The following is a 15,954-nucleotide window of genomic DNA, read 5'->3' as shown; positions in this document are numbered from 1 at the left end:
GAACAAAAAAAATAAATAAAGAACATGCATACAGTTCACACACAACAAAGTACAAACCGGTTTTAAACACAAGAAAAGATGTATAAGCTCATTAATAAGAAAAACAGAAATGAAAACTATGTTAAGAATTTTTTCCCTAAGCGACACAGACTTAAAAACTTGGTAACACACTGTGTTGGCAAAGGTACAGAAGAGACACACTGCAAGTGGGGGTGTAAACTGGTAAGACTTCTACAGAGAACAACTCGGCAACACCTGCTGCTGCTGCTGCTGAGTCACTTCAGTCGTGTCCGACTCTGTGTGACCCCATAGACGGAAGCCCACCAGGCTCCCCCGTCCCTGGGATTCTCCAGGCAAGAACACTGGAGTGGGTTGCCATCTCCTTCTCCAATGATTGAAAGTGAAAAGTGAAAGTGAAGTTGCTCAGTCGTATCCAACCCTTAGCGACCCCACGGACTGCAGCCTACCAGGCTCCTCCATCCATGGGATTTTCTAGGCAAGAGTACTAGAGTGGCTTGCCATTTCCAAGTTATAAATGCACACATCCTCTGATGTAGTAAGAATCTTCCAGAATTTATTCCACAAAACCCGCGCATGTGTGAAAAGACATGCATACAAGGCACTGTATGCTGTTTGTAAAAACAAAGTTTGAAAGCCATCTAAAAGTCCATCGAAGGGCCTATTTAAGCACATTATAATGCATCCACACACTAAATAACTACGGAGCCATTTAAAAAGATGTAGGCAGTTTCTTACGTCCTGCTGTGAATTAAACTCTGAGATGTGTTCCATTTGAAACGTGCAGAGCAGAACACTATGCAGAGGGTGCTACAACTGTGGATAAGGAGACTGTGTCCCAGCAAAGCTAGAACACACGTGCACACCCACATAACTGTTTGATATGGAGACATCTCTAGGTAATTTCATGATATACTAGGAACACTGGTTCCATCCACTGTTTACCAGAGAGGTACACAAGGGTGACAGAGTGACTGTCACTTTTTTAAATTACAAAGAAAGTGTCTAATCATGTGAGGAAAGACATATGAAATAATCGGAAAAAGCTATACCAAATTTGAAAACAGTAACAAAACTGTTGATTCTATGTACGTTTTATTTTCTTCTTTACTTTTTCTATAGTTTCCAAATTTTAGATATGAAGCATGAATTAATTTTAAAACATGGAAGTAATTTTAAATGTTTATATAAATCATATTCATGCAATCACAGCCATCACTGTGAGGGAAAGCAGAAGAACGACAATTTTATCCACTGCCCTCACCTAAATGAACGAAGTTTTAAAAAAATGAACTGAGCCCTCAGATTCTTAAAGGCAACTTTCTATTAAAACGTGACTGGTGTTTGGCTCCAGGGTGCGGAGCCCCCGACCGGGTCCCTGCGGGGCTGAGCGCACAGAGCACAGCGGCCTTGCTCACCTCTGTCTGCAGGCGCGCGGGCGCCTCTGAGTTGTCGTTGATCCTGCGTACGCTGTCGTAGTGCTCGCCATACCGGTAGGCGATGTGTAACTCCCGCCCGTTGCTCTTATCTGTACCGCGGATCTGCAGGCAGAGGGAGAGGAGATGCCAGCGAGGATCTGCACAGCGTCCGCTTCTGAAGAGAAAGCCCACCTGATTCCCCAGGGTGCCCACTCAACAGGTTCTCTGTAAGAGCAACTGGGAGTATGACTGTGACGCGTCCTGAGCAATTTTTGAATTCTTTCTCCCACTCGTGTGTGTATGATTCCATGTTCTTAATATGCAACTAAATGGAAATAAAGCCATTTGAAAAGGCATGTTCAAAAACCAGGGGCGAATTTACCACGAGGCTAAGGAAGTCTAAGTTTCAGGAGCATCAGGACACCTCAGCCCCTCAAATGCTCAGGTTCCTTCCAAGAAGGAAGGCCCAGAGGCAGATGCAAATTTGTGACAGACAACTAGGGGCCCTCTTTGAGGAAAAAAAATATAAAATTACAAATATAAAATTGCTATCATCCCTCCCAAGACCTTGAAAGGGGGCCATAAAATTGAAGGACCTGATATTTAGGCTTCACAGAAAATCCACCCTGTCCTTAAAACAAAAACAGCATTTTTCATCAAACACATACTGAGAAACACACACATGTCCCGTCTCCATCAATTTCAAAACGAAACTACACGCAGTCGAGCAGCACTGCCGCACTGCACACCCCGGAGGCACTGCTCGCAGGGCACTCTGTGTGGATGCGCCCCTGGAGTTCAACCCGACCAGACAGTGCTCCCAGGAGCCACGCAAAACACACGCCCTGGGAGGGAGCCTGGGCACTGCCCCCAACCACCACCTCCACAGAAACTCCACGGTAACCCTCAACCTGTCCTTTACAAAGCTGAGTCTGTCTGTTAAAGCCCCCAAATGTTAGCACCTCCTTATTTCTGCGCAAAGTCATAGGCGGTTAAGACATTATCATTAAATAGTATCTGTGGTCTAAAAACACAGCAAAACCATGGAACAAACAGGACCTACACAGGTCTAGAAGTCAGAATCACAGAAGTTTTCTCCAGGTAGAGTCTCTAGGTCTCAAAGTGCACAGAGTCTGGTTTTGACACATACAAAATAGAGAGAGCACTGCTCACCTCCCAGGAAGACTACTGGAAAGGACATTAGCCAATCAGAATCCGAGTGACAACATCCCTACAGCACTCACATATTTAAATAATAACAACACACTGTGTATGCGTTATCCAGAGGAAAACATAACTCAAGCACCAGTCACCAAATTGTTAACTGTGCTGCTCACGGCGAGGGAGATCACAGAGGACTTTCATTTTCTACCTTACACGTGTCTGTACTGCTTACAGAAGCGTATGTTCCATCTGCAGCCAAAAAAAAAAAAAAAAATGTAGGCTCTGAGTATAAACCTCCTCACTGTGAATAGAAGCGCTCCTACCCATGACAGTAGCAACCAATTCAGGTTTAACTCTCAAATTTTATAAGATGCTTCACTGGGGTAAGGGGTGATGGGGGAAACCTAGTGGATAGTTCCAGTATAGAGAAAATATATTTATTTTGAAAACACATACTTTGAATATTAAGCAATTCATAAAAGGGGACACTAATAGAAATAAATGAACTTGAGGGGAAAAAAGTAACTATGAAATATCTTCCAAAACTATCTAGAAAATTAAGAAACTTTAAAAGAGTTACTGATGGAGGAATGGGCAAGCTGTAGTTACCAAGCTGGCTGCAAGAACAGGATCGTCATGCTGTGCATTCAAATGACTCTGATGACTCCTGCTAAGCAGAAAAGATTTAAGGACAAAAAACTGGCACAATGAAGGAGGTAAACAGTCTTTGTGACTCAAAGACATCCTGAGGAAGAGAGAGCCTCAGTCAACATGACAGCTCTCCTCGGAGGACATGTGCCGACACTACCCCCAGAGAATAAGCAGCACATGCAGATATCGTTTCCTCCAGCTCACCGTGTCCCTGTAAAGAGTCCTCACCCGTCTAGGGAGTAGCTAGTTTATCCTGTTGTACTACGACTGTTAGAAGGACATTATGCCAGACACAAAAAGTGAAATATTTCCATTTATACGACATTCTGAAAAGGCAAAACTGTGCTGTGCTGTGTTTAGTTGCTCAGTCGTGTCCAGCTCTGCAACAACATGGACTACAGCCCACCAGATTCCTCTCTCCTGGGGATTCTCCAGGCAAGAATACTGGAGTGGGCTGCCATACCCTCCTCCAGCAGATCTTCCCAACCCAGGGATTGAACCCAGGACTCCTGCATTGCAGGTGGATTCTTTACTGTCTAAGCCACCGGGGGAGCCCAACAATACTGGAGTGGGTAGCCTATCCCTTCTCCAGGGTATCTTCCCAACCCAGGAATCAAACCAGGGTCTCCTGAATTACAGGCGGATTCTTTACCAGCTGAGCTACCAGGAAAAACCGAAAGGGCAAAACTACAAGAGACAAATGAGATTAGTGGTGACAAGAATCTGGGGAAGAAGAGAAGGGACTCGTGACTACAAAGAGGCATGAGGTAACTTTTTGGGGTAGTAGAAATATTCTATATGTAGGTAGTCAGACATCCTGGAATGTGAAGTCAAGTAGGCCTTAGGAAGTATCACTACAAACAAAGCTAGTGGAGGTGATGGAATTCCAGTTGAGCTATTTCAAATCTTGAAAGATGATGCTGTGAAAGTGCTGCACTCAACATGCCAGCAAATTTGGAAAACTCAGCAGTGGCCACAGGACTGGAAAAGGTCAGTTTTCATTCCAATCCCAAAGAAAGGCAATGCCAAAGAATGCTCAGACTACCGCACAATTGTACTCATCTCACATGCTAGTAAAGTCATGCTTAAAATTCTCCAAGCCAGGCTTCAACAGTATGTGAACCGTGAACTTCCAGATGTTCAAGCAGGTTTCAGAAAAGGCAGAGGAACCAGAGATCAAATTGCCAACATCCGCTGGATCATCAAAAAAGCAAGAGAGTTCCAGAAAAACATCTATTTCTGCTTCATTGACTATGCCAAAGACTTTGACTGTGTGGATCACAATAAACTGTGGAAAATTCTGAAAGAGATGGGAATACCAGACCACCTCACCTGCCTCTTGAGAAACCTGTAAGCAGGTCAGGAAGCAACAGTTAGAACTGGACATGGAACAACAGACTGGTTCTAAATAGGAAAAGGAGTACGTCAAGGCAGTATATTGTCACTCTGCTTATTTAACCTATATGCAGAGTACATCATGAGAAACTCTGGGCTGAAAGAAGCACAAGATGGAATCAAGATTGCCGGGAGAAATATCAGTAACCTCAGATATGCAGATGACACCACCCTTATGGCAGAAAATGAAGAACTAAAAAGCCTCTTGATGAAAGTGAAAGAGGAGAGTGAAAAAGTTGGCTTGAAGCTTAACATTCAGAAAACGAAGATCATGGCATCTGGTCCCATCACTTCCTGGCAAATAGATGGGGAAACAGTATAAACAGTGAGAGACTTTATTTTGGGGGCTCCAGAATCACTGCAGATGGTGACTGCAGCCATTAAAAGACACTTACTCCTTGAAAGGAAAATTATGACCAACCTAGACAGCATATTAAAAAGCAGAGATGTTACTTTATCAACAAAGGTCCGTCTAGTCAAGGCTATGGATTTTCCCGTGGTCATGTATGGATGTGAGAGTTGGACTGCGAAGAAAGCTGAGTGCTGAAGAATTGATGCTTTTGAACTGTGGTGCTGGAGAAGACTCTTGAGAGTCCCTTGGACTGCAAGGAGATCCAACCAGTCCATCCTAAAGGAGACCAGTCCTGGGTGTTCACTGGAAGGACTGATGTTGAAGCTGAAACTCCGATAATTTGGCCACCTGATGCAAAGAGCTGACTCATTTGAAAAGACCCTGATGCTGGGAAAGAATGAAGGCAGGAGGGACAGGGATGACAGAGGATGAGATGGTTGGGTGGCATCACCGACTCAATGGACATAAGCTTGGGTAAACTCCAGGCGTTGGTGATGGACAGGGAGGCCTGGCGTACTGTGGTTCATGGGGTCGCAAAGAGTCGGACATGACTGAGAGACTGAACTGAACTGAGGTAGTGGTAGCGTTTACATGACTATGTCCAAACACAAACTATACACCAGAGAAGGGTGAATTTTGATATATGTAAATTATATATCTATAATTGACTTTATTTTTAAAGAGCAAAAGCTAAGCAAAGGAATAAGCAATTTACAAAGGAATATATATATAAATGGTACAAGAAAATGGGGTTCCCTGATGGCTCAGACAAAAAAGAATTTGCCTGCAATGCAGGAGACACAGGTTTGATCCCTGGGTTGGGAAGTACCCTTGGAGAAGGAAATGGCAACCCATTCCACTATTCCTGCCTGGAGAATCCCTTGGACAGAGGAGACTGACGGGCTACAGTCCATGGGGTCCCAAAGAGTCAGCCATGACTGAGCAACTGAAACTTTCACTTTTCACAGTAAAATAATGAGGAGAAAAAGGTCACTGTTATCTTTGTAACAATATGATATACAGGGATATACAGTGTGTGCAGATATGTACATACGGATGTATCTAGGTGTGTGTGCATGCCCAGTCGCTCAGCTGTGTCTGACTCTTTCCAACTCCATGGACTATAGCCGTCAGGCTCCTCTGTCCATGGGATCTCACAGGCAAGAGTACTAGAGTGGGCTGCCATTTCCTCCTCCAAAGGATCTTCTGGACCGAGGGATAGAACCAGAGTCTTCTGTAGCTCCCACGTTGCTGGCGTATTCTTTACCACTGAACCAGTTTTAAAGATGTGACACTGTGATCTGTCTCTTCCAGTTAAACATGAATGTTTTTATATTTCAGAGTATGTGTGAATAACACAGATACACACTAAAATGTGAACAGCAATGACCTCTAGGGAGTTTGACTGGGTGATTTTTATTTGCCTTTATGGGCTTTTCTGAATTTTCAAATTGTTCTATAATCACTATGTTTTACTTTCTAAATTAAAAAAAGCTAGACATGGGGGAGTAGTAGAGAAGGGGAGCGAGGAGGTCTGATGGAAACCACCTGACCAGACTCTGGGAGCTGAGCCACAAGATGAAAAGTACAAGGAGGGCAAACAAGGGGTGGGCTGTGTACATTTTCACCTGACCTTTGACCTTCCATACTCCAGAATGTTTGGCTTGATGGACTGTTTGGGAAATCAGGTTAATTTAGAACACCAAAGGTAACTTAGAATACCAAAGGCAAGGGCGAAGGGGTATGAGGAGGCGAAGGGAGGCCTAAGCGGCTCAACATCGTGCTCTGCCATCCCACAGCACAAACTGAACACTTGTTTGAAATCTTACTTGCTGCAGAGACACCAACAGAATACTACGGATGGCTGGGGAGAGCACAGACATAGAGCTTGACACCCTAGGCCATGAAATTTTGCTGTTCAAAAGTTCTTTTTTACCAACAGTTTATTACAGTCAGTTTGGGCTTTGTTTCTCTCCATCTAAAAAAAAAAACATACACATGGAACAGGTATATTCAAACCAGAATCTGTATGCAAATCCTCTGAATTCTCATTGAGAGAATTTTTACAAAATTATCTATGCTACTTCCACATTAGGCTCTCTGTCCCAAATCACCCAATTAACTAACTGCTGAGTAATATTCTGGCATTTTAAGTCTCTGAATTACACTTCAGACTCCATTTGTAATGCAGGGTTTAATTCCAAGCCACCACAAGCTTGGTGAGGTTCACAGTCCAAGCTACCCTGCATAATTCAATATCATCAGTCCAGCCCCATTATCTTAGGATATCCCCAAAGCTAATTTTTAAATAAGGCTTAACATAAATTCCTCAACAGATGACCTACCTGCCACAAAGGGGCATTAAGTTGATGAATCACCACATTCAACTGATGATTTCTTGCAAAGGCTACAATTGCATCATTGCCAGCAAATGTCCCAGGCTTTGCCAAACTGGCCACTGTATGGAAGGAAATAGGAGAGAAAGAAAAACAAAGTCTTTATAATGGAAAAACCCAAATGCAAACATGCTTTGGTATTTATTTAGTTCCAAAAATCAGAAATCAGGGTATATGCCTGGAAAAGCTCAATAGCTTTGTCAGAGTCTAGTAGTCAGTGTATGTCCATAATTCGTTCTCTAATTCTATCTCATAAATCACTTTAACCCTCAAAACAGCCCTCTGAAAGAAGTGAAAGAGGTATTATCATGCACAGCATCTTACAGATGAGGAAACTAAAGCAGAGGGCAGTTTGCAACTGTGTTCAAGGTCACAAGTCAGTACACAGCAGAGCTGAGTTTTATCCCAGGCATCCTGACTCCAAGATCTTCGCTCCTGGCCACTCCATTATACAGCCTGTCACAATTTGCCCTCAAGGAGTTTACAACCAGTGGGGGACAAACAACAAGAAAACAGACACCACTGATACGCAGGTGCTTCAGGAAAGAAACATGCAGTAAAGCATCTGGCCTTACACAGAGAAGTCTGACCTTTGCCCCCGGCTCCTGGGAGAACACCTCTAAAACCACGGCATTTCCCAAGTGACGGGGTGTCTCTATTATTCACAGTGGCCCCTCAGCCACATCTCACTGTTTATGCTAAGTTTACACATGAGGTGACTTTCAGTGCATCTCTCTGGTCAAGGCACACTAGAAAGACCTCAGGGACTAGAGAATGACTTCAACCACTTAGGCAGTCAATCAATAACATCTACATGGTGCAAGCCTAATAAAAATTCTGGACACTGATGTTTGCGTGAGGTTCCCTGGTTGACAATACTGTGTATCGTGTAACCTTCAGATATTTTGCCATTGTGTAACCATCCAAGATTCTCAGTTCAGTCACTCAGTTGTGTCCAACTCTTTGCGACCCCATGGACCACAGCACACCAGGCCTCCCTGTCCATCACCAACTCCTGGAGTTTACCCAAACTCATGTCCATTGAGTCAGTGATGCCATCAAACCATCTCATCCTCTGTCATCCCCTTCTCCTCCTGCCCTCAATCTTTCCCAGCATCAGGGTCTTTTCAAATGAGTCAGCTCTTTGCGTCAAGTGGCCAAAGTATTGGAGTTTCAGTTTCAACATCAGTCCTTCCAATGAACACCCAGGACTGATCTGCTTTACGATGGACTGGTTGGATCTCCTTGCAGTCCAAGGGACTCTCAAGAGTCTTCTCCAACGATTCGACCCTTTGACTAATTTGACCTGGATCTTTTCCTTGTACATACACTATATAACTGTGAATATAACAGACTTCAGTGAGCTCTGTGAGTCCTTCTAGCAAATTATCAAACCTGGGAATGGTTCTGAGAAACCACAAATTTGCAGCTGGTGTCAGAAGTCAGGGAAGTCTGAAGTAAGACTGTGTCTTCAAACCTTGCAGCTTGGCTAACTCCAGGTGGGGAACATAAGCCAGTCTGAACAGTGGGGAGGGAAGGGGAGGTGTACCAGATAAGCTTCTCAGTTGAGACAACTACACTGCTTCCCAAAGGGCAGGTAAAAGACAAACAGAAGAGGAATGGATGATGTTCCAAGCAGAAGCAAGAAAGAGAACACAATGAGTTTACGGACTGCAGAGTATTGGCAGGAACTTAGAATGCTGAGATGGCAGGGTTGGGGAGCAAGAAAATATACTGGGAAATGGCAAGAGGGTAGGGAAACCAGAAAATCACAGATCATAAAGGCTAAAGAGTTAGAACGTTCTTGAGGTCAATGGGGAGCTGCCTACAAGTGTTAGACAGGGGAAGACCTATTTGATATATGTTTAGATCACCTCTCTGGTTTCCACATGGAAAGCAAAGTGAAGGGGTCAGGAGGCAATGAGACCAATCCAAAATACTGGAGAAATCTAGGCAAATGGTCAAAGAGGCCTGATGCTATGAGGCAGTAGAAGTGAGGAAAAATACATTGGAGGAAAAGTGACAAGACACAAAAGTGAGTAATATGATAAGGCATTAAGAACATTCAGGTTTCTGGTGTATCTGTTTAGTTAGGGAAAAGATGATGATGATTCTCCAAAGCCATAGACCAAAGCAAAGACACAGTCAGATGCAAGGATAACCAGGTCCTGAAGTGAGCCATTCAATTATTCTATCAAAAAATATGAGTGTTGACTATGTGCCAGCCATTGCCACAGTGGGGAACAGACACAGTTCCCACCCTCAACCATGTCACAGTGTAACGAGGTAGACATTAAAAACACATAACTATAAGAGCAGGAAATACAACGAGTCTAGGCTTCCACTGACACACAAGGAGAACATGCAGACTTCCAGGTTTCCTTTTCTTTCTGCTATGGCAATCAGAGCCACTACCCACTATGATACTCAAACCATGACACAGCATCTGTACATCTAAGGTCCTGCCACACCCCTAAACCTACCACATGGTCTTCACTGAAGAGGGTCAAAGCAGAATTTCAAGTCACAAACTAAAAATTCTCTTCACATAAAATATTTATTGAATCAATGACTCATTTTATATACCATTAAACAAAAAAACTTTCTCCATATATTCATATTTAATCTGTAAACTGGTGACCGTCTAATTAACTGGTGCCTGCCAGAAAAAAAATTATCCAGGAAGAGGACCGTGAGAACTCAATGACTAGAATAAACTACTCAATGGAGTTTCACTGCTGTGTCTCTTTTGCTGCTTGTGCCTAATGAATGAGTGCTTTTCCAGTGATGAATGAGAAAAGCTTCCTGCTCAAATGTGTTCCTCCTGCTGCCTTTTATTAAAGCACAGCTACCCTAGCCCTTCCCTAAGCACAACTTCAAAATCATCTCTGTCTCTATCAACACCAGCCCCTCATGGGGAAACAGTGGAAAGTGTCAGACTTTATTTTTTTGGGCTCCAAAATCACTGCAGATGCTGACTGCAGCCAGGAAATTAAAAGACGCTTACTCCTTGGAAGGAAAGTTATGACCAACCTAGATAGCATATTAAAAACCAGAGACATTACTTTGCCAACCAAGGTCCGTCTAGTCAAGGCTATGGTTTTTCCCGTGGTCATGTATGGATGTGAGAGTTGGACTGTGAAGAAAGCTGATCGCCGAAGAATTGATGCTTTTGAACTGTGATGCTGGAAAAGACTCTTGAGAGTCCCTTGGACTTGCAAGGAGATTCAACCAGTCCATTCTAAAGGAGATCAATCCTGGGTGTTCATTGGAAGGACTGATGCTAAAGCTGAAACTCCAATACTTTGGCCACCTCATGTGAAGAGCTGACTCACTGGAAAAGACTCTGATGCTAGGAAGGATCGGGGGTGGGAGGAGACGGGGACGACAGAGAAAGAGATGGCTGGATGGCATCACCGACTCGATGGACATGAGTTTGGGTGAACTCCGGGAGTTGGTGATGGACAGGGAGGCCTGGCATGCTGTGATTCATGAGGTCGCAAAGAGTCGGACACGACTGAGCGACTGAACTGAACTGAACCCTCGCCATTCCCCAAGCACAACTTCAAAATCATCTCTGTCTCTGTCAACACCAGCCCCTCCCCCCGCCCCCTCCAGTGAGGCCTGTCAATTACACTACCAAACTGGGGGCTGGTCTGGACCCACTCATCATCCCCAGGAACAGCCCTGGTGGAAATGCGCTCATTCCTTCATCTACCAATGTGCAGAGCCCTCCACCGCAGCCTCTTCTCAGTCTCTCCCCCACCCACTCCTGACTGGTTCCCAGAGTCCGCGCTCCAAAACACAGAATGATTCTCTTTCCTGAGACAGATAAGACTGTGAGCCCTGCGATGAAAATGCTATTTGTAAAACATAAATATATTAGCACCTAGCACAGCAGTCTCAGTAAATAATTGTCAGAATCAAAGCTTAAAACTCAGAAGTATTTTCTTACTAGATTTGAGCCTATTAAGGTACTAATTTAAATCCCTGACTTACCTCAAAGAAATCAGATTGTGTTTGGGGAAGAAATTAAAATGACCTTACTGATTTTTCTGATTATAAAAGTAATTCATGATCACTTAAAAATAAGAAAATTTACAGAAGATAATTTAAATACTCAATAGTCCCAGGATCCCCAGATGGCTGGCACTTACTAAGAACTTATTTCATAATCTAGTTTACTCTTTACCAAAACCCCCTAGAAATTAGGTCCTATTGTCTCCCCTTAATAGAAGTTGTTGAAAGACAGAGAGTGGTTTCTGAAAAATAAATGGAGCCAAGAGTTATAAACCATAACTAACAACCATAAACTGTTAGCATCTTTCCAGACTTGCAGATGATATCACTCTAATGGCAGAAAACAGAGAGGAACTAAACAACCTCTTGATGAGGGTGACAGAGGACAGAGAAAACCCTGGCTTAAAACTCAACATTCAGAAAACTAAGATCATGGCAACTGGTCCCATCATTGTGAGGCAAACAGAAGTGGGGAAAAGGGGAAACAGTGACAGATTTTATTTTCCTGGGCTCCAAAATCACTGTAGGTGGTGACTGCAGCCATGAAATTCAGAAACACTTCCTTCCTAGAAGAAAAACTACGGCAAATGTAGACAGCATATTAAAAAGCAAAGACATCCCTTTGCAACAAAGGTCCGCATAGTCAAATCTACGGTTTTTCCAGTAGTCATGTATGGATGTGAGAGTTGGACCATAAAGAAGGCCGAGTACCAAAGAATTGAGGCTTTCAAACTGTGGTGCTGGAGAAGACTCTTTGAGAGTCCCTTGGACTACAAAATCAAACCAGTCAAACCTAAAGGAAATCAACCCTGAATATTCATTGGAAGGACTGATGCTGAAGCTCCAACACTTTGGCCACCTGATGCGAAGAGCCAACTCATTGGAAAAGATCCTGATGCTGAGAAAGATTGAAAACGGGAGGAGAAGGGGACAACAGAGGATGAGATAGTTAGATGGCCTCACCAACTCAATGGACATGGGTTTGAGTAAGCTCTGGGAGGTACTGAAAGACAGGGAAGCCTGGCGTGCTGCAGTCCATGGGGTCGCAGAGAGTCAGACAACAACAACAGACTTTTCCTAATTTGTTTTGTACAAATATACCTTTTATAAACAGGGTCAATCTTGGAAGGCACAGGTGGCACAGTAGATGGGAATCCACCTGCTAATGCAGGGGACAGAGGTTCAATCCCTGTCTGGGAAGATCCCACATACTGCAGGGCAATTAAGTCCACACACCACAACCATTGAGCCTGCACCCCAAAGCCCTAGAGCTGCAGCCACTGAAGCCTGTGCGTTGAGAGCCCGTGCTCCACGAGAAGCTCCTGCAGTGAGAAAGCCACTCGCTACAGTGAAGAGTAGCCCCTCACTGAAGCCAGAGAAAGCCCGTGTGCAGCAACGAAGACAAGGCACCGCCAAAAATAAATAGAATCTTTTTTAAATAGGATCAATCTAAACACACTGTTTTATAACCTGCTTCCCCCCTTCTCCCTTCCCCTCCACCCCAAATAAAGTCACTTTTCAAGTTAACGAACATTTTCATTTTTATTAACAGCACCTACATCTAAACCTACTGATTCCTAACTGCCGAGCATGCTGCCTATTACAGAGCAAACAAATATTTTTTTAATTAAAAAATGCCATAATTTATGTAATCAAACCCCTAGCTGGGAGGGTCGGGGATGCTAACGGATTTAATTACCCAATGCATTACTCCTGGAGGATCCAGTGTCCCACGGTGAACCTACCATGTTTCTCAAAAGGAATGTCATCTTCTACAAAGGGTTCAAAATCTTCCCGCTGCTTTATCATGTAGTCCACTGTCTCCTGTCGGTGCTTGAGATGATTTCGTGAGTGTCCTTCCAACTGATCACCAAGAGCTCTGAACAGGCAATTTCTATCAAAACAAAAATGCTGGTCAAGACCTTTTAAAAACGAACTTAGTTCATCTAAAACAATGATGCTTCATGGCAGGCCATCCAAGGAAATCTTTCACACAGAGAAGAGCCAAAGCTTCAGCTCTCTGACTGTCCAGGATTCTTCCCAGATACCAGGGGCAGGAGAGCACGAGGGAAGACAGTCAACCACATCACCTTTTTGAGAGGCAACAAACAAGAATCCTATTCCCCATTTACGAGCTGGCTGACTCAGGAAAGATACTGAACTTCTCCGAGCCTCCATTGCTTCAACAAGTGGAGTTGGTGATTTATTAACCACATGAAGACAGGGTCCAGACACTATGGCCACTCCACACCTAAGGGCTATCTATGACACCCAGATCTCCTTCCAAAATGGTAAATCATATCTACTACCTCTTTTCTGAAAGCCCTTCCACTATGGTTTCCCAGCTAGCTAATCATTCACCTAATAAGTATCAAAAACATAGCATTTGTCAAGCTCCCAATAGAAGCAATCAAATGTGCCATCCTGTTTTTTGAGTCCTGAGGACACAGTGGAGAAGGGCGTGGGAAGGAAAGCACTGGGGCAGCCCGCAGGCACAGCTCACAGGGACACTCTCCCTCCCTGGTGTCCCACCCCGACTCAAGGAGCCACAGTGCTGTTCCTGCTGCTGCCAAATGAAAATTCTCCTAGTGTTCCTTTTGTTTTCTTCCTAAAGTTAAAATGCTGGTAACAACTTTTGAAAGTTTACTTTCACACCCCTTAACAGCTTCTAAAATTCCAAACTATATCACAAACACAGAGCCCAGCCACACTCTGGCATCCTCAAAACTAAGCAAAGAGCTGTTCTGAAGCCAAACAGTTGCCCACTTTCACATCAAACTGTTTACTCTTCCAAATGAAAATCTATGACATTCTAATTCCAAAATATAAACTTATCACTTCTCAAAGGACTTTAGACCTAAGTGTTTGGTGATGGAGGTTTTTTTATTTTCAACTTAGAAAAGTAAGTTTTCAACAGAAAGTTGGAGAGGCAGGAATCTCTTCAAACGTATAAAGATTTATACTTTTTTTTTTGGGGGGGGTCAGGGAAGAAGGGAGATTTAAAAGGCAACAGATTCTATAAACAAAAGAATCCAAGAAACTCTGCATCTATCTGGGGCAACATTCTAGAAGGGACTGGAACATAACAGTTCTATACACTAGAATGAAGGATCTGTTGCTAAAATCTAACAATGGTGGTCTTTTTTCAACCACAGGGGGGAAAAAAGAAGGCAATGGATAAGATGGTCTCAATTTTAAGCTTCTCTCAAACTTTTCTTAAACCTTGACCAACTGCTACCACTAGTTTACTCCTAAATTCCATTTAAGAGTACAATTTGGCAAAAAATTACATACGAAGTTATTTTACATCTGCTATAAATTCATGGTGTTCTACAGAAAGTAACATGTTTTCTAAGAACTCTCAGTAACAGGGGCAAATATTCCACACACAAGTCAAAAAAGTAGGTATAAAGCTGAGTACACTGCATGAGCTCAACCATGGTCATCTGCATACTGTGTGCAGATACAGAAACACACACAAATGTATGCAAGGAAAAAGCACTGAAACCATCATTTAAGCAGCTCTGACAATGTGCCAGGAACTGTTCCAAACACTTTACAGGTATAAAAAGCACTTAGTCCTTACAGTCAACTCTGTGAGACAGGCACAATTACTATTCACCTACAGTAAAGTGCCCAAGGTCACAAAATCAGTAGGTGGCACATCCAGGATTCAATGCCAGGCACCAAAATGTTAGTGAAGTTGTCCCTGGGTAGTGGAGTTAGGAGTGGCAAACTTACTTGAAATATTAAATATACTTTTCTGTATTTTAAAAAAATTTCCTTGAGCTCACTAAAAACAGTCAAAATGAAAAATCAAGATAGATGAATCACTTCCTTTTCTAACAGTTACAAGGCTGCTCACAGGAAATGTGAACAGACACTACGAATGACCTGGGTTCTCTCAGGGAGCCCAGGAAGAGCACTCGCCAGCCTCCTGAGAGCAGTGCGGCCAGTGCCCCAAGGGCCTGTTTTCTGGGCCCACCCCCTCGCCTGCTACACTCCAGCAGAGCTTCTCCGCCCTCACACTGCTGGCATTCTGGACAGTCCTGTGTCCCACACACTGAGGGTGCGCAGCAGCCTCTCTGGCCTCTGCCGACCAACAGCACCACAACCGCTGCTCTCCCTGCCAGCTGTGACAGAAGCATCTCCAGCCGGTGTCCTCCCCACTTCAGAGCCATGGCACTCTCCCTGCAGATACGCATACAGAAGTCATCCATTACACAAGCAGCATGCAAGGGCTGTGGGCGCTCGATAATTTAGCCTGAGACACTATTGCAACACAGACATGAAAATAATTAACGGGCTCTTAGGGTGCAGATGGGCTTCGCCGTGGCACTAGGGGTAAAGAACCCGCCTGCCAATGCAGGAGACAGAGAATCATGGGTTCCATCCCTGAGTTGGGAAGAGCCCCTGGAGGAGGAAATGGCAACCCACTCCAGTATTCTTGCCTGGAGCATCCCATGGACAGAGGAGCCTGGCGGGCTACAGTCCAGAGGGTTGAAGAGCTGGACGCGACTGAAGCGACTTCACACACACA

The 15,954-nt window shown here is 43.9% G+C and overlaps 1 protein-coding gene across 4 annotated transcripts in view; it reads right to left on the bottom strand.

The window, feature by feature from the left end:
- Positions 1–15,954, bottom strand: part of OTUD3 (OTU deubiquitinase 3) — a 35,045-nt gene that overhangs the window by 14,353 nt on the left and 4,738 nt on the right. For all 4 annotated transcript variants that reach the window (XM_088843185.1, XM_088843189.1, XM_088843190.1 and 1 more), the window contains exons 2-4: positions 13,160–13,308; positions 7,344–7,456; positions 1,437–1,559 (exon numbers count right to left, since the gene is read on the bottom strand). In XM_088843185.1, the coding sequence (XP_088699311.1) occupies positions 1,437–1,559; positions 7,344–7,456; positions 13,160–13,308 (385 nt within the window). The remainder of the gene's footprint in view (positions 1–1,436; positions 1,560–7,343; positions 7,457–13,159; positions 13,309–15,954) is intronic.

The sequence above is a fragment of the Moschus berezovskii genome, chromosome 2 (assembly GCF_049115385.1).
Source record: "Moschus berezovskii isolate FMDL1 chromosome 2, NW_MosBer_1.0, whole genome shotgun sequence".
In the NCBI taxonomy this organism is placed as follows: Eukaryota; Metazoa; Chordata; class Mammalia; order Artiodactyla; family Moschidae; genus Moschus; species Moschus berezovskii.
The sequence above is the reverse complement of the archived record's forward strand: the minus strand, read 5'-3'. Positions and strand labels throughout refer to the sequence as shown.